The following is a 19,101-nucleotide window of genomic DNA, read 5'->3' on the forward strand; positions in this document are numbered from 1 at the left end:
GTGACCGCTCTTGGTCGAGACGCGGCTCTGCGGGTCAGTTTAGAGCAATGCTCTTTTACGTTGAAGTTGTATGGTGTGCGTTCAGTTGGAGTGGTGTTTGCTACTTAGCAGGCTGTGGTGAGAGCTAGTCTGGATTTCTTGTAATTAACCCTCGGCCTGTTTTTTTATGGAATTAACCCTCTGCCTCGCAATTCGCGTGCTCTTGAAACAAAATTAACAGAACACTTCCCCACTTGGCGCCTGGTCATCTGCCCACCTGAGAAAAAGCAGAGACCCAAAGGCGATCATCGAAGACGAAATCAAACGATACCGGCCGTTGTGCGCTCGAATAGCCAATGAGCCAAACCCTCGACCACGACCACATGGACACGGCCTAGGCTGGGCCAGCCGCACCCGGCACCGGCATCCACCTCGATCGATCCGACGGCATAATGCCCCGACCACCAACACCCCCAGCCGGACCGGACGGTTGCGTACGTGATTCCACACCCCAGCGCATGCAATTCACCGGGGGCCGTCCCGGCCGGTGTCCATCCATCATCCATGGTCGATCCATGCGCGTTAGTACCACGACGACCGGATAAGCTAGGCAGGCGCGGGCAGCCTGGCACGCCACCATAGATGGACATGGACGGCGACGGATGGACGTGGCGCGTGCGTGCGCCGACATCGCGGTCACCCTCGCCCGGTCGCGCCCGCGACAGCCATCGAGACAGACGCCCGACGCACGCGTACGAGCTAAGGCTCGGCGCCTCGCTTCCTAGCCGATCGAGGGGCCTACACGCACGGCCGCGCGCCTTGCTAGTGGATCAGTGGGTGGTGCCCGCCCGGACCCGTACGTACGGTGCGGGGAGCAGGCCGGCATGGACATGGCTGCATGCATGGTGCGGTCCGCGGTGCGCGCGCCGGGCAAAGAAAAGCAAATCACCACCGCATCGATCTCATCGGGTAACCAATGGATAACCCCGGAGGCAAAGTTTATGCGGCACGTACGACGTACTTGTCTCCACTGGCTTACAAAGTTAATCTGGCATCTGGGTGGTGCTTAAGTTAACGTACTTTAGTTAGGTCTTGAGTTTGCGCGTGCCACCTAGATAAACTTGAGTTAGTTAGTACTAGTACTTTGTTTATCTATTAGTACGAAGTGGCTGCTTTGGTACTTGTTTCGCTCTCTGGCCGGGTGAAAAGCGACCCATCGATCCGTCGAGCTCGATCGCCACGATAAAAAGCGGGAGGCGACGTCGCACGACCGATCAATCAACTTGGTGTGCCCGGCCGCAGGAGTCCGATTCATTCTACTACTTCACATTCAAGAAACCACACAATCGTTCGGCTCGCCTGATTGGCCATTGGAGCAGCTAGCAAATCCGTCCATGAACTTGCGTGCGTGATCACCATGGCGCGGTCGCGACCATTGTGTAGAAGACAGCGTGACGATGACCCATGCATTCAGTGTGTCAGCAAAATGTCGAGCTTAGCGCGTGGCTGCCACTAGCTTGCAAGCGGGAGGATGCATGGGTGGCGCCACAGGTTTGTGCTTGTGCGCCGCGCGCTGCCTGCCCGCCGGAGCACGGCTCCCGTCCCATCTATCCGTCGCCTCGATTTAACTTTTTTTTTTAGGAAAGGAGGATGATCCCGGCCTCATCTGGAAGAACGCCTCGATTTAACTGATCGGTTGAGCAAGCCGTGTCGATCCGGCCACTGAGCTCTGAACCTACGACAAGCGATGGGACTACCCGTGTCGCCGTCGCCGATCTTGGGCCAAGAACATTACCGACCGGTCGGATCATTACGCCATCGGAATCACGGGGAGAAATGCGCGTGTTCATACTGCTAGGCTGCCTCACGGCCTCGCAGCCACGGGCAGCAAATATTCCTTCCAAAAGCTTCGCCATTGCCGTTGGTGGCCGTCGCTGTTCACGCGCCGGTCCCATGGACGGGACGGGACGGGATGCCGATCGTATCGTAGTATCATCGATTCGCGGTTGACTGGCTGCCACGCGTGGCCGGGGCGAGATGCCAAGCAAACACGGCGCACTGCGAGGTGGGGCTGGGCCGGGCCGAATCGGCCGCCAAATCTCCCGGAAAGAGAGTCAAGCCACGTCTGGAAAAAGGCGCCCATTGCATTGCAATAGAGAAATGCTACATTTCTCGTTGCGATATGCCATGATGAGGGACACCGCGACGGTGGCGGGCAGCCGCGACGATGGAGGAGAGAGGGGTGGATGATGGTCAGTGTCCGGCTTGGGCTTTCGGTCGAGCTGGGAACGCTTTGCTTCCACGGTCGCCGGCCTGACCACCGACCGCCCTGTCATGGTCTCATGGAAGCTTCTACGGCTGTTGGCGTGCGCTTCTTTCTTTTTCTCGGCTGCGTGCGTGGCTGCTAGGTCCAGGCACCGTGGTTTTTCCTGTTCTACGAAAAGAAGAAGAAAGTGATTTTTTTTAGATAGCTTATACAGGTTGTCAAGATAGTGGCTTCAGATTTACTGATGTATTACTTTGCAAGGTCTTTGTAAATAATTAATAAACTGGTCGTCCAGATGCAAAGGCCGAGGTCATCCTCTTTTTCCAAAAAAAAAAAGACACATGTGCCATGTTCTCCAACTCATAAAAGAATTCTGAATCGGGCATGTGTTCTGTTTCACTACTGTCTTTTGCGACGTGTCCAATAGCTTGTCCAGTTGGTGCCTGCCGTATGTTTCCAAGGACAGGAAACAGTTGCCCGTTTTTGGAAGCGTGTGAATGAATATGGCTTCTTGCTATTATGGCGCAAGCAAACGGCTGAACAACACACCAACAGATTGCTCCTACGGGCAAAAGCAAGGTCGTTTGTTCTCGCCCACCGGGTCAAACCCCAAGAAACCGCCTAAACGTGAATCACCAGCAGAAATAAACCAAATACTGTTCTAAGCAACAGGAACAGCGCGTGCATCTGCACACAAATATCTGCTGTATCTGACACAACAAGCGCCCAGAAGCCAAATGCAACAGCAGACAGAGGCATGGCACTGCTACAAACGGCACAGAAGACTATTTCACGCTACATCATCACCCCTGGCTTCCACAAGACAATTTTGAAGAGATTCCACGCCAAATCGCCACATCAGTGTCTCTATAGTAGGAATACAAACGTGATACGCCTGGCTCCAATGCCCAAGCCCATCAGAAAAATCACCACTTGGAAACATACAGCAGGCACCAACTGGCAGGGTTCAAGCACAACTAATGGCAACAGTTACCATTACAAAACTGAACAAATGCTTTTACATTGCCAGTGTAGCTTGCAGTACAAGCCAACACATTTGACCAAACTTACAAATCTGGACGGCAAGCGGAAAACACCTGTCTCAGACCAAAATATCTGAACCCCAGCACATAACTTGAAAATCTGGTAAGCATGTTAACTTCCCCTTTGCTGTTGTCTTGCTTGGCAGCATAAATCATGTTAATCCTAGAGAAAATATATCCAAAAACCTACTGGTTCCATCAGACGACCATCTGATACCAATCAACACAAAAGGGGCCAATCCCATCTTGGCCTGTGCTATACCGGCTCTCACCGGTAACTGCCTGCTCAACATTAGTAGCTGGTCCAGTCTATCGGACTGCTTTCACTGTCTCCATTCCTACAAATAACATGAATCAGATCTTGTTAGATAGATATTACCAAATGCGTCCTCCCAATCACAGGTGGAATGCCATCCCAGCAGTCATTCCAGGTCCCTTATTCTTCTTCTACAGCCAAAAAGGAATGGTGATTCTCACTCTCTTTTGCATAACTAAACTATGCATTTGTAGAAGGTAGGAATGTACAAGGAAATTTTACAAAATCTGTACTCTAAAAAACAAATCTATATACACAGGTGACAGGCGTCTTTGTATAGCCCTGCTAGGTGAATTGCACCTATGTTTCCATTCATCCAAGTCACCCCAGCCCATACCAAACACTCATTCACAACTAGTTTGGTTTGCATCATTCTACAGCTTGATTCCAATTAGTTTGGTAATCCTTGCAGCAAAAGCACAGGCCAGCACTGCTTGATGCTTGTGCTTTTCAGTTGACAACACTAGGCATGCAAATTTTTTGTGAATTTCAGCTATCCCTATCCACCAGGCTCTTGTGGTTCATGGGTCTGTGTATTTCGTTTCCATGGTTTCTCTTTAGAAAGAGAATCACGGGGTACATATGCATATCCCTTTGGAAGGCGTTGGTTCTGTGTGGACGCTTGATCAGATGTCATAACCAGCTCCTTTTGAAAGGTTTCTGCCTGCTGCAAAATCATGTGTTGTGCATTAGCTTGGTGCCAGAAATAACTGAACAACTGGAAAGAAAACAGTACAAACCTTATTATCTTTTGTTTTTTGTTTTCCATCTTCCAATTTCAGTAGGGCATTCACTGATCTTTGTGGAAGTCGCTTACCAGCAAGTGGCCCCCTCTCACTGAACTTCCGTTTGAAAGATATCAGTGTCCTTGAGCTATCAGCTGTGTTTCCCTCAGCATCTCTGTTATTAAGGGAAAATCTGACGGTATTTATCCCAGAAATACTGCTATCCACCGTGACATCATCAGATCGTTGCATGGTTCCACTGCATGATTTATTATTAACCGAAGTAGTGGCAGATTCTGAACTAGCTCCGGGTGTTCGGTAGGAGAAAACAACAGTATCCTTGGTTTTGGCGAGTATGTCATGGTCACACAGAACTGTCTCTCTCTGGCAAAATAAGTAACACAGCAAATTAGTTCATTGTAGGCATTGCAATCTGTTGTCAGCAAAATATTTGAAACTGAAAGGGCATCCCCTATTATGAACATTTACACAAAACCTAATAGGACAATACGCATTGAAGCCACGACAAGGGACAGGACTTCTCCTTTTTGTCAAAAAATACCGATGATTTATTTTTTATAGTTACCAGACTCGCTGACTATGCCAAATATAATCCAATCTGATCAACTCAATACAACCAATCCCAGTCGGCAGTTGAAGATTAGAGTTTAAAACAAGTACAGATGGAATGAATGACCTCCCAAATATATCTCAATCTGATCAATTTAATTTAATTATTCAACCAATCCCACTGCTCTAACAATTGGAGGTCGGATTTTAGAAACAGTAGACGTGGAACAAATGGCACATACCTCCCCCCCTCTTTTGTGCACTGCACCAACCACACACATACACTACAAAACTGAAACGTATAGCTACGTAGAAAGGCTGCACAGCAATCAAGATCTCATAGGGGCCAGAACCTGGGTACATTTTCGAAAGAAATCGGGTAACAGTGCATATGATATTTTCTTTTACAAAGTTAAGAAGAAAAATGTTCAATTCGAGGGAAAGATGATTAAATTGATTTGGCAAAGGAGAGGTAGGACGGAAGAGAGGGCAGGGGAGAAGGAAGAAGGCATTGTGGTGCTGGATGTTAGCATAATCTTGATTGGTTAGATCAATTTGGGAAGTGTTAGTCAGTCTGGCTTGCATGTTATGGCCTTGGTTTGAGTTAGTTTCTTACGTCAGTTTTGCAACTGGTTTCAAATCGGTCTGGACTTTGCCATGTCCGTGAGTCCCGTAAGCACTTGCATTTGTGTTGCAAGTATTACTAGTAGTTCATGTTGGAGTTAGTACAAGCTAGTTTAGGTTTACGTAGCCATCAAGGTTACGTGCGAACAGATTAGGAAGGAAACAATTTTGAGTCCAGTTTGGATTCAATACCATGTCCGAGTAGGTGTTTTGTCCTGGTTGTGCGCATAGTTAAAAAAGGCGCGCCTAGGCTCTAGGTGATAGAAGGGGGAGCCTTGCGCAGCGGCGAAGCTGTTGCCTAGTGACCATGAGGTCACGGGTTCGAGTCCTGGAAACAGCCTCTTGCGGAAATGTACGAAAAGGCTGCGTAGAAAAGATTCAAAGTGGTCGGACCATTCCCCGGACCCTACGCAAGCGGGAGGTACGTGCACCGGGCTGCCCTTTTTTAGGCTCTAGGCGACAGCAAAACGCCTAGCGCTTATTGGAAGCGACAAGGAAACGCCTAGCGCTTATTGACAGCAAAACGCAATCTCATGGCCCTTATTGTATGCATTTCATGGAGCAGGCACTGTCATCAACCACGCCAAACAAGCATGTGGAGGCCAACGGAGAACGTTGCAATGTCCGTGTTGGTAGGCAAGTACCTTCTGTGGTCTGGCAGGCCCACTTGGGGATGGCAACCACTTGTTTGGCAATGTCCAACATTCTCCATAATATTGTACTTTTGGTTCTACTGGCTGGTGCATGAATATTAATATGGTACCAGAGCCAAGAAGTCTTGGGTTCAGGTTCCGCTTTAGCAATTTAAATTCAAAAAAAATGCTTGACCTTTTTCTATCCATGTTAATACTGGTTGAATTATATGTGGATTGCCTGACCTTCTCCATCAGTTCAGACTTTTGGTTCTATACTGGTTGGTGCATGAAACTTCATGGCGATCAGAGGATGTCGATCCAGTGGTAAAGGTACTGGGGCAGGGGAGGCTAATGGGTGTGGCGCGTGATGCCAGAACAGAAGTCTGCGAAGAGGCGAGTCTAAGCAGGGGCAGAAGGCCCCACATTGGTGGCTCCAATGGGGACGGAAGTGAATTTGGCAATGGATGTACCAGCCGTTGCTGGAAAATCGTCCATGAGATTGGCATCTTGGGCAGTGGAGGTGATTGCTGCGGCATGTGGCTGTAGTTGAGGTGGCAGCGGGTGGTGTGGAAACATATTTGGTGGTGCCAGCGGAAGTGGATTAGTTGGAGGGTGGCGGTGCTTTGCTGAAGGGCCATGAGATCCTTCTTCAGAACAGCGTGGTTTGCCTATCCGTAATCTGATATCGGTCACAACGAGATAATTTGGGTGTGGTAAGGCCCGAATACTGGAGATAGGGAACTCATCCTCAATAACCCAGTAACAGGTCAGTGACGTGGGTTCCTAACATCGACGAAAGGCTCCGAGGCCTAGAGAAGTTCAGTTTATTTCATTGCTTGATACAAAGAGTTGCACAATGGATCTTTGTACAGCTTGTCCCATAAGAATCAAACTCAACCAATCTTGCATAACACGATAACCTTCTGTGATTCCTAATTGCTAAGCATGGCTGGGCTACCTCTTTAGCCCATAACAATACCGTTCCATAAATTCCGAAACAACACCATCATGAAGTAAATCGAAGGAAACACCAGACAGATAAGGTTGCAAACTTTTAGATGGTGCAACAAAATAAATCCTATGAAATTGTATATGCCGTTTCATAGGTTAGTATTCAAGTATTATTTCCATCTATTCTTCTAAGGAAAAAGGAAAGTGACTGATACAAAATAAATAAATAGATGTAGCTTCAAGATGTACTTCAGTTTTCAAGGCACCACAGGAGAAGTACAATTGACGGCCAGACATACCTTCACCTTCTCTCTCTTAATTACCCTCTCACATAAGAGGCGGAACTTCTCCAACTCAACCTGCAAATGATATAATAATGCCTCAAGTAGTCAAAGACAATCTCTAGAAATGTCTTGTGACATACATAAATGCCTCGCAAGCAAGGCTAGTGCATCAATTTGAAAGAACCATGTAGAACACAAAAAAGGTGGTTAGCTACGAGCATCTAGTGTGCACCACCATAACTTGAGCTAGCAGGTGCATCTCACCACTTAATAAGTTAATATGTATCGGTTATCTTTCAGCAGCACTCCTCGATAAGAGATAAAAATGAGAATGGTGGGTGCATGGTGCTTCCATGCTCGAGATGAAGCACCAACTGCTACTAGTACTATCCACAAAAAATAAAATAAAAATGCTACTGGTACTAGTAGGGTTGATTGTTCAGATTATCAGTGATTACTAAGATCAAAACAAGAATCTAGTTACTGTATCCAGCTCACTAGTATGTTCCAGTAATGGAGCGGCATGCTGATATGATGTTAGGAAGTTTTACCAAGCAATAATCAACGCACAATAAAATCCTTTCCAAAAGAAGCGTTTATTGATACCTAACTATTCATAGGTTCTGTGTTCATCCAAATTTACTTGACAGCCAATAATATGTAACAGGCATTATTACTAACCCTCGTCCTTTTCAAGCTATTGACTTCCTCGGGCCAGTACTTCCAGGCATCAGTCTGCGTAAAGTTTGAAGAGCAAAGTAAGATACTGAAGATAACTGTACCAAGCACAGGAAAAAGTAACAAATATGTGCCCTGTTGATCCATTATACTAACCCTTGCCCGTGCACATTATTTTACCTCATTATGGTAAAAATCTAATGCTATATTTAAGCTACTCCCTCCATTCCACAATGTAGTGCGCCCGCGCTTCCCGAGATCTAAGTTTGACCATAAATTTAACCAACGAGACCGACTGCGGCGGGAGCAAAAATTATACCACTGAATTCGTATTTCGATACTTAGATCTCGGGAAGCGCGGGCGCACTACATTGTGGAATGGAGGGAGTATCAATTTGCGGCAGGGGACCAAGTTCACTTACTGTTATAGTAGCACATTTATTTGCAGGATAGAAGGTGAATAGTTAGCCTGTTCGTAGGTACAAATGAAAGAAACCCATTGCTCCAAAATAGTCTTGATGCTGCACTTACCTCTTTCTGCTCGCTGCTGTGTTTGCCACAGTATGCCTTGTGCTGCGCCACAGTCCCAAATCCTTTAGTGTTCATGTAGAAACCAGCATCTCTAGCACAAGAAGGATGAAAAGTGGTGTGGCAGTCCTCACTGTTGCACTGCGTAATAGGAAGAGAAACTTGTCAAACTCTGAAGTGTGTGATCTATTCATGCTCTAAGTTACAAGCAGGGACAGGTGATGATTTACCTTGAGACACGCACCAACTTTGATGTTGCAGACACAACAAGTATCTTTCTCCTTTACAAGGGTTTCCTGATTGATATAACATTAAGTAGCCAAATATTAAAATGATGTAGCATAACAAGAGAGGATAACACTAACGAATAACAAAAGCTTCTAGTTATATGGACAGTAAAAAGGTGTTATATTTATTCCTGAAAATGAACACCACATTTGATTATATATGAACAACAAAAATAACAGAGGAGGTAATTCCAGAAAAGGAAAGCTAGAGAAAACTGCAATGCTGGACAGAGAAGAGTACCATTCCGCTCACTGGATCATCTTGTCCTCTCATGTACTTCGTCTCCAACAACCACTAGGAAAATATTAGGAAAAAAAATTAGAACTCAACCTCATATGGAAACAAAAGGTGACAACAATTTAAATACCTCGGCACAGAACGCATGAGTCCACTGCCCATCTATAGTCTTTCTAAAAGCACCAGATGTTCCATGGCACAGAGCACATCGTACCAGGGATAATTTTGTGCCATTACTGTCAGATTGATCACTAGAGCTAGCATCTTCTGGTGAAATATCTTCACAAAGTTCACATTTCCAGCGGCCAATGCATATCTCTAGATATTTATAGCAATCTATGTGGACAGCAGCCTGCTGAACAGGTGCAAAGTTAATAGAACACAATGGAGCATAATATCTCAAAACTCAACAGAATCCAAAGCACCTTGCATCCGGAGCAGACAGATACTCGGTTCAACACAGTTTCACCCCGCATGCATACATCACAGTAGAGTGCATTTTCTTTTGAGTAAATTGGCATATGAAAAATGCCGGAGTTAGTAACTTGTGAAACTTTGCTGTTGGATGGCTTTGATGAATCCTTGGGCCGTGGTAATGAAGGAGTCCGCTGGGCAACTCTTGAAGATCCAGCACCAAATTTTGGAGAACTCTACAAGTGCACAAGAAATAAGATACATAGCCTCTCAAAAATAATTAGTCCATATTACCCCCCTAAATTTGTGTTGGAGTTCGGATTACAACCCTCAATTTCAATACCGGTGAAAATACAACCCCAAACTACGAAAACTGTTTAGATTACAACCCTATCCTGCTTGAGGTGGTTTTGTTCTCCGGTTTTGTCCTCCGTGGCGCCACATCAGCGTTTCCACATCACTAAAGTCTCTCTCCTGAAAAAGAACTCGCTACTTCTCTCTTCCCTCTCGTCCCGTGAGAGAGCGAGAGAAGCTACCTACTGGGTGCTGCCGTCGTCATTGTTGCTGAAAGCCACAACAACATCAAGGAGAAGCTCCTCACCCCCTCCCCCAACTCTCGTTTTCCCTCTGTCTCAATCCCCTTCCTTCTATTTCTTCTCTTCCCGAGGGAATAGGACTGAGCCGCCACCCAGCGCCTCTCGCCGGTGTGTGTGTCGCATCTTACCTCACGTCGCCACCGGAGAAATGACAGAGTGAATCCATGCTGGAACCGGTAGCTGGCCACTGCATGTCTGGCGGCAGACTACATACTACTAGAAGCATGAACAGGAAAGGAAAGTGGAAAACAATCCATATGCTTCCATTGTATAAGAAAACCACAAGAGGAACTGAAAGAAAGAATTTGAATCGGGAGGGAGGAATCAAATCAAATGACTCTGTACCAAGCTCACGCATCACTGCGAAACATCACAGGTCTGGCATTCCATCAAATATTTGCAGTGCAACTTGATCAACATATATCTTTTTTCCCCAAACTCATGCATGATCCAATGACGAAGCCAGATCTCACGGCACCAAAGTACTGGAGAGATTCAAAAAACAGAACGATCTGGAGACACTTGACAGGGTCACCAAAGTGCTCACAAATCACCATGATAGTTCACGACGCGGGGCCACCGGGTGGATTGAGACTCCATCTCTGGAACTGTGAGATGTGGCTTCCTCGAGTTGGCCGCTGGGTAGTTGTATGAGTCCTCACACCGTCGGAACTCATGCAAAATTAGCAGCCTCACGCACACCGTCCGAATCAAGGAGCTGGGATCTGACAGTTGCTTCACACGGGAGACAAACAAAAGGGATGCAGTAGGAACAAGAGAGAGGAAGCTGACGTGGGCATGTTGACCTGCCAATACTAGGGTCAAAGCCACCTCAAACTGGGAAGGGTTGTAATCTGAACTGTTTTAAGAGTTTAAGAGTGTATTTTGAACAGTATTAAAACTGAGTGTTGTAATCTGAACTCCAGCACATGTTTAGGGTGGGTAATATGGACTTCTCTCAAAAAAATTATCTAAAAAAAGTACAGTAAGAAACCTCTCGACGGAGTACATCATCATTTGCATCTTTTCTCACAGTGGAGTTACGCGAGGAGGCTGCAACAGCAGCTGCAGCTTCTGCTAGTACAGCCTGGGCTTCTTTATGTCTCTTCTCTTTTCTGCCACGTTTCTTAGCTTCTCTAACGTCACGAAGAAACTGATTGACACGGATGAAGTCCCATTTTCTTTTACTGAAAACATCCAACTCGCAAGAAAGATTCTGGACAACCTTTACTATTAAGTCTTCTGCAAGATTCAAGTGTATAATGATTCAGAAAAATGAAGACACGGCAACTTCATTATCTTAGGGCAGCTTCATGGACAGTGTTGACACAATAAGGCCATTGACGTAAAATGAGCAACAAAGGAATCGACAAGGTTTTATTATTCTGGAAAAATGCCACCAGAAAAGTAACGGATACAAATAATATATTAACAGAAGAAATCTTACCGCATCTATGCTTCAGAACCATAGCATTGTCAAGCAGCCTAGCTTGTAAGAACAACGTTTCTGCTTCTACTTCATCATCAGGCGGATGATCAAGGATTCCCAGAGCTTTTGCTTTAGAAAGTTGATCTGTCACATCAATTCCTGTTGTTTCCGTAAGTTCTGCTAAGGAATCCACAGGTCTTTTCTCATCGGAAGAGCATAATTGCTCTTCTAATAATATTCGACCAAGGAAAAATAGATTCAGTTAGAGCATGGAAAGTACCAAAAATATAGAAAAAATATTTATTTCGAGAAGGTATTAAGAATTTACCAGGATGATACTGTGTCTGCTTATTCTGCTTCAAATCATGGTTCCAAAGATGAGCAATCTTTGTCTTGATAAATGGATGAATGTAAGAATGAGAATCATCAAAGCTGCATGAAGCAAAATAGGGTTCAACAACCTGAGCAAAATAGGAGGACCTACGTGGCTATGTTCATGCAAAAGAAAGAAAGAAAAAAGTGGTTTGAAAGTAAAGAAAGAAGATGGTTACTCCCTCCATTCCAAATTACTCATCGCAGAAATGGATGTATCTAGAACTAAAATACATCTAGATACATCCATACCTGTGACAAGTAATTCGGAACAGAGGGAGTAGAAGAAACCACAGCAGAATAGGCCAAAAAATAATTAGTTGGGTTATTTACTTCAAAAAAGGCTGTCCATGAACGTGATCCATATTACAATCATGATGATTGCATACGCCATTTTCAACTGAATCTGACCCATGTTTAGCATTATCACCCCAAGAAGAGGTTTTATCCAATGAAGATACACATTCCTCCACTTCCGAGCCAAGTTCAGCCTCAGTCAAGTCGTTACTTTTCCTTCCAAGTGATGTACCTGTTCATAATATATTGTAAGAACTAGAACATACCACAATTACATGAATAATTATTTAAATGATTTGTTAAATAAAACATATATATTTTAAAAGAAAATACTGTAATGTATATATAATCAGTGCTTTTTGCATGAATAAGAGTTAACTTTCCCATCTAGGTCCATAAAATAAGCAATGCTTTGAGAATTTCCATACAGAAATCCTGTCTGAAAGGGATTTCTATTGATTTGAGGATTTCTATACCTTCTCATTGTATGCTTCGTTTCACCCGTTTTTATTATGTTCCATGTATCAGATCATTTGAACCCGTAAAAGGAAATAAAATACCACTAACAAGTTGGAAGAAAGATAGAAGAAGCTTTACAACTAAAACTTCCAAGTCACCTAAATTTTACAGAAGCTAGCTTTCAATGGTACAATTTCAAATTCAACAATGTCACCGCATTTAACATGCAATGGCTTCAAATTCACCTATTTTTGGTATGCAGCACTTTGAGCTCGCAAAAGAAATTAAATCATTAAATTAATCTTGCAAATGAGTAGCTATGACTTTAACTGAAAGACTTAATTAAAATACAAAGGTTTGCTCATTTGTCACCACAGCGGCTTCATAAAGTAATCACTGTTTTCAAAAGGTATTTACTTGGTCACGCAACAGGTGCCTCCATCCATTAGAGTTTTCTGACAGGAATAGATGCAAGGTGTGGGTCCTAGCTTAGAGGTAGATTTTTGCGCCTAAAGACTGGGTGCTCTTATAATTTTCACTTTTTGATAGAATATAAGTACTTGAAAGTTTCTTTTTTGGGGTCACAACAGTAAAATCTTACTAGAATGGAAAACACTACTAAATCATTCAGCACAGGATAACAAGCTCAAACTGGCCCTATGGCCCTAGAATGAGTTGGTATAGCTAGTAAAGCACACTATGCTCACAAAGAGAACATTACCAAAACATATTAATTAAAGGTTTCTTGCATGGCAGTAACGACAGGGAAGAACTGGTCTTGTCCAATACAAGAAAAAATTAAGAAGACACCGGCAATAACCTTAAAACACCCACAAGCGATAAATATAGAACAGCACTGTCACGACCATTGCATTGCATCATTGTAAGGAATAATAAAAGTGAACTTGTAAGTTGTAACCCAGTTACACTTATGAGTGGAGATATCTAATATAGTTCAAAATTATAAGAAAAAGCAATATGAGTAATGCATGCTTGAAATTTGTAACCAATTAAACACTTTAACACAGAAAATAACGATCCCGTGTAAGCTTGGAAAATTCACAAAGTTGGCAGCCACCTCACCATAATAGAAGTAGACAAGCTAAAACAAAGAGCATTTAGAGCTGGTGCAGCACTAAGTGAAGTTCTTTTGAGGATGCCTCTCGGACTGGGTCGCCTCATATATAAGACACCTAACTGGTAACCTTTGTTAAAACGTTTGTTTTGCTTTGTCTAATTTGGTTTCGTGAATGAACAATTAACCAAAATAAAACTCACATTCACTCGCTAATACAAAAGAGAACAGAAGGATAAAACAGCAAGCAACTAAAATGCCATCTAGAGCGTAGAGGTCAAGCGAAACGCAGTGATAACTCTGGAGTACTGGTCGAACAAAAGATTTTTACCTTGAAGTTGATTTGGTATCTCCATGGAAGTATCAAATACTTTATTGCCAGAGCTGCTGTTTGATATCTGTCACAAGGATGGGAATCAAAACTGCATCCAGATTTAAAGATCATTTCCTTAAGACCGTAAATAATGACAGCACAGCCTACTGAGCAAAGGTAACCTGGAGGTCACAACCTAACCATAATAGGGCGACACAAACAATGATGACAGAACAGAATCTAAATGCCATTGGTTAGCTATCATCTCAGTTGAACTTTTTGAGGTAAAGATTAAGAAGACACCCCGAAAACCAATGCTCGGCAGGGAGAGACAAGAAAGCTTAAGATTCCATTCAAGGGACAATCCATTTGTGAACGCTAACAGAAAAGTCATCTACCATTTACTACTGAATTTCAGATAATATACTTGCCATTTAGCACGGAATAGGTCCTGCAATCCTACATAATCAGCGTTCACAGCAAACAGCGTACACACATATCACTTTGGCCACTTGGCCTTGTGGAATTTAAAAGAAAACCCATCAGAGCAACTAAGGATATCTCTCCCCTCAAAAGAACACAACAGATAAAATTTCCCTTATTTCCATTTTATACTTTCTCCAACACCCTAAAGCTCGCAGGAAAGCAGATATGGGTGCAGAAACATTGTCAATTAAGGTGTATGCTCACTTTGCCCATTATGCAGGAAAATGAATCAAAGAAAACTATCATCTACACACTGATATTTCATGCTTCGCACCAGTTCAGGTACAACAAACAAGCAAAGCTTCACAGAATACTCAATAGTATGTTTTTCTTACCAATTTTTCATCCACTTCCTTTGAAGTATCCTTGCCTCCAACTAGGGACAAATTTCCAGTATATTCTTTTGCAAGATCTTCAGCAAGAAAATACTCATGATCAGCACTTCCTTTAACCACATTCTTTTTTCCATTTTCAAAAGTAGTTCCAGTTGAACGTATTGCCTTCTCTTCTTCAAGAATCTTGTCATTATCTTTAGATCTTGGTGATGAGGGTTTTGGTACAGCAGAATCTGACATCTCAAATGTAGCTCCTTTGTGCTCTAGGACTAATGAACTCTTCACATTGACACTATCTGTACTGTCAGACCCATCTAATTTGTTATCTTGCACCACATCTGAGCTCCCTTTAAGAGTGATCGCTTGAACAGCTAGTATATGTGCAGATTTTTGAAGCCACTTGATGATTTTCAACTTCAACCCATGGGAAAAGGTCGTAGTTTCACCCTGAGAATCAGAGAATTAGCAAAATAGCTTGGAAATAAATTTGTAATACTAGGCATAAGCTACATCCAAAGTACCACGAGAGCAGCTTCCAAGGATGCTGAAGAAATACCCACTTCGGATGCTATATCACTCACGCTAGCATTCCCTCTTTCGATTAGCTGCAAATACAGTAGACATTAATTTTTTTTCTTCCTTGCCAAAGGCTCAGCAGTACATGCCTAGGTAATTATTGGATTCTGAATCAGGAGCAGTTAGCCAGTTACCTTTTTAAGCACCATAGCAATATCACCAGAGTTCCTCATAAGATTATCACCAACTGAGGGATGATCAGTATCAATTTCCATACTTCGAGTTGCTTGAGCATTTAAATTTCTAACCTTATGGGGCAAAGCACCATGCTCCATCGTCTCTACTTTGATAAGGTTATCAGGGTTAAAGCTGCTGGTTTCATGGTTCAAGGATCTGTCCTTTTTCTTGCGTGTGAATCTCAGTTTTGGTATCTTTCCACTGCCGAGATTTGCATCATTCAGCCTCACTTCTGTAGGACTCTGCTCAGATGCATTATTACCTTTCTCTACAGAGTTGACATATCCAACTGAAGAATGCTTTGAGCAAAACGCTCTCAGCTCAACCTGCAGAACAAACAAACATGAAAAATGAACTGCAGCAATCTACATAAGGTTGTGTCAACAGCCAGAAGATAATGATCTCACATTAGGAAGTCCAAATTTTCCCCATATCTCCATTTGGTGCTTGGACTCTCGTGCACATATAGGATGAAAGGCTGTCCGGCAGGCCCCTGAAACCACATGGAGCTTAGCATTAACAACATGCAAAAGTGGGTAAAACTCTGCACGAATGGACAGTAACCATAAATTAATAATTCTTTAGCATGGCTATATATATCATAGATGGTACTAACTATAACTGGCACAAAAGTTGAGGGAAATAACAAAGATAACTCAAATAGAACATGTTTCTTTTCATAGTATAATGTATCACAAATGAACAGCTTTTAGGGCACATATTTAGGACATAATTCAATGCTTACTCTATCTTGAGCAGCCACTTTACAAAAATATCATATATCAAAAAGAGCTCAGGGTATTGCAATATCTAAGAGAATGTTTTCAGCCATGAGAAAATAACACACAAAGCATTGTTGGTTAATTAGGCAAACAAGTCAATCAACACTAACAGTATCACAATCAAATAAGTGTCAATCACAGAGCCAAGGAATCAATCAACATAAAACAAGGTTCCTTCATGTCGCCACGAGAAAATAACGGAGAACATCTTCGTTTACTTAGACAAGCAAGTCAATAACACAATACCAAAGTATCACAGGACACCACTTTAGTCAAGGAAAACCTTACTAACATCCACTCGAGCACTACAAGCCAAGTCCTGAAAGTGATTCTGGCTTTTCGAAAAGTAGCACCCAGTGAACAGGATATTTCATGGGGAAAACAGCAGTCACGCATAATGCACCATTTTAGATGATGAAGGTGGCACCCTGGCCTAATGGTCTCATTATAAAAGACTACTACAGAAGTTTGTCACTCCACATAGGAGAAAGGATAGCAATACACTGAAGAGATACAAGCCGAATCAAATATCATGAGGCCTATTGCTAGATCACTATTTTAGAAAGCATCACTATTTTACAAATCATTCTAATGTCCCAGCCTGGTACAGCAGAATACGGATTATTATGCTTGACTGCAAACAGCATTCTACACCTAATTTTAAACAATTAATGATAATGATACAACACAAGACTGCAGTTCTCAAGCAATATTCTGCAAAACATATGGTCTCATAACCTTACGAATTATATTTAGTCAATCAAACTCAAAATGTGATAATGGAAACAAGGAGTAAAGTACATACCATGGCTGCATCGAATGCATGCACCATGCTTAACCTTGCAAATGTTACACACCAGTTTCCTCTGATTCTCTTGCACCCATCCAACATTTGTAATAGGCTCCATTGAGTCCATGTCCTCCACAAGAGCCTCTGGCCTCCAAAGAGTACAAAACAAGTGTGCGAATTTTAGGCTGCCTCCATCTGCAGTTCGACTAGGCTCCCCTATTACAGGTTTTAGGGCCCCTTTCTCCTTTGGGCATAGCAAACACGGCATTGAAAGGGTGATGCCTGCATCTTTCTTCAATGAGCACCCTGTCGACTCCACATACTTGCACCAAGTGCACAACCACTGGCCATCTGGCACAACATGCAAACCATAGCACCACTGGTGCACGGAAACCTTGCAGTTGTTACAGCAAAGCATCCTATTGGATGCCATGTCAGTCTCTCCCAAACAGCAAACATCGCACATCGTCCCAGCCTGAGCTCCCAGGCGTGGAAGCAGCACAAGCTGCTCCAACCCAGCATCCACACCTATGAGCTTCCTCTTCTTGTTTGGCCTCTCAGAAGTGAGCACAACTCGCTGCCTTGCTCCTAGCAGCCAGTTCAGCGATGTGCCTGCCTCATCAGCACATGTTGGTGACGCGGTGCCGCCGCTGCTACTACCTTGCTCCACTTCCATTGGCCACTCCCGCTTCACAACAGCATCATGTAAGCGCTGCTCGAGGCTCTGCTCACCACGCTCTCCGGTAGTGACCAGCTGCTGCACGACCACATCATGTATGCCCTGCTCCACGCTCATGCTACTGACAAAATCCATGGTCTGCCCACTGCGCTCCTTGGTACTGACGACCTCCTCGCCGCCCACGCCCAGGTAGGAGCTCGTCTCGGCCACAGCGACATCAAACGTCTCGCCTTGGTCCAGCAAGTCCTCGGTGGTGCCCAGAAATGGGATGGCGAGGCACGGGTCGAGCTCCCCGTGGGCGAAGGGGAGCTTGGGCGTCAACATTTCGACGTCGCCCATGGTGACCGGCCTGAAATAGGCCTCGAAGTGGTCCCACGCGCCCTTCTTCCCGGAGGAGAGCGCCGCCGCGTTGAGCTGCGGCGGGCGCTCCTCGGCGGCCGCGTCGGGGAGCTCGAGCTTCTTGTGCTTCTTCCGCCTGTCGCTGGGCCCCGACCAGCTGACGAGGCGCGCGGGCAGGGTGGGCGCCCTGGACGCCGTCTCCTCGCCCTCGAACGGGGTCCGCAGGGACAGCGCCTTCCTGGCCTGCTCGAACGGGTCGACGCCGCCGAGGGCCAGGCCCTCCGGCGAGCCCTCGGCGCCGGCCATGCCCCGGGCGCTCATGCGGGGGAGGGGCGGCGCATCGCCGCGGGAGGCGCCCGCGTCGGGGGAGGAGGCCTCCGGCGAGGCGGGACGGCGGGGAGGGGCTAGGGTTAGGGTTTCGTTCCGAGCGAGCGACCGACCGACCGGGGGGAGCTCTGCTCAGTTTCCCGACCGCGCCTTCGATTTCTCTCTCCGGCCCGGTTTCCTCGGTACGGGGTTCGGATCCGATGGGAGGGAGGGAGGGAGGAGAAGGGGGGAGCGGGGCGGGGTGGGGTGGGGTGGTGGGGGCTAGCTGGCTAGGGGCGTAGTAGGCGTGCGTGGCCGCGCCGGGACACGGGGTCCGTTGTGCATAGACCCAAATCGCGGGCTGGATACACGTCGCAAACGGCAACTTTACAGCCCCCGGGCTGGCGTGCGCGCGGTGTTTCGTTCGGGAGAAGCGAGGCCGGCCGGGAGCGCAGACGGAACGGAAAACGGGGGAGCGTGTCCCGTCCTACTGTCAACCGCATTTGGAGGCTTCCATCCCTGGCGATTCGACGGTGCAGGATGGACGCAGCA

At 45.2% G+C, this 19,101-nt stretch overlaps 1 protein-coding gene across 7 annotated transcripts; it reads right to left on the reverse strand.

Annotated features, from left to right (window-relative positions):
- Positions 1 to 3,211: 3,211 nt before the first annotated feature.
- Positions 3,212 to 18,900, reverse strand: LOC109735631 (uncharacterized). Of its 7 annotated transcripts, none has more exons than XM_073502407.1 (19): positions 17,241 to 18,900; positions 16,061 to 16,146; positions 15,611 to 15,979; positions 15,422 to 15,505; positions 14,901 to 15,347; positions 14,098 to 14,164; positions 12,269 to 12,464; positions 11,892 to 11,995; positions 11,582 to 11,788; positions 11,129 to 11,376; positions 9,550 to 9,774; positions 9,255 to 9,476; positions 9,128 to 9,181; positions 8,830 to 8,895; positions 8,603 to 8,740; positions 8,075 to 8,128; positions 7,409 to 7,468; positions 4,345 to 4,713; positions 3,212 to 4,268 (listed from the first exon to the last, which is right to left on the reverse strand). In XM_073502407.1, exons 1-19 carry the CDS (start codon positions 18,562 to 18,564, stop codon positions 4,104 to 4,106), a joined length of 4,485 nt encoding a protein of 1,494 aa, XP_073358508.1. In that variant the 5' UTR covers positions 18,565 to 18,900; the 3' UTR covers positions 3,212 to 4,103. The 7 variants fall into 7 exon arrangements, with proteins under 7 accessions (XP_073358508.1, XP_073358507.1, XP_020150435.1 ...); XM_073502406.1 differs by having other exon boundaries at positions 3,212 to 4,271; XM_020294846.4 differs by having other exon boundaries at positions 3,212 to 4,271; positions 9,255 to 9,479.
- Between the last annotated feature and the right edge of the window lie 201 nt (positions 18,901 to 19,101).

Source organism: Aegilops tauschii, chromosome 6 (assembly GCF_002575655.3).
Source record: "Aegilops tauschii subsp. strangulata cultivar AL8/78 chromosome 6, Aet v6.0, whole genome shotgun sequence".
In the NCBI taxonomy this organism is placed as follows: domain Eukaryota; kingdom Viridiplantae; phylum Streptophyta; class Magnoliopsida; order Poales; family Poaceae; genus Aegilops; species Aegilops tauschii.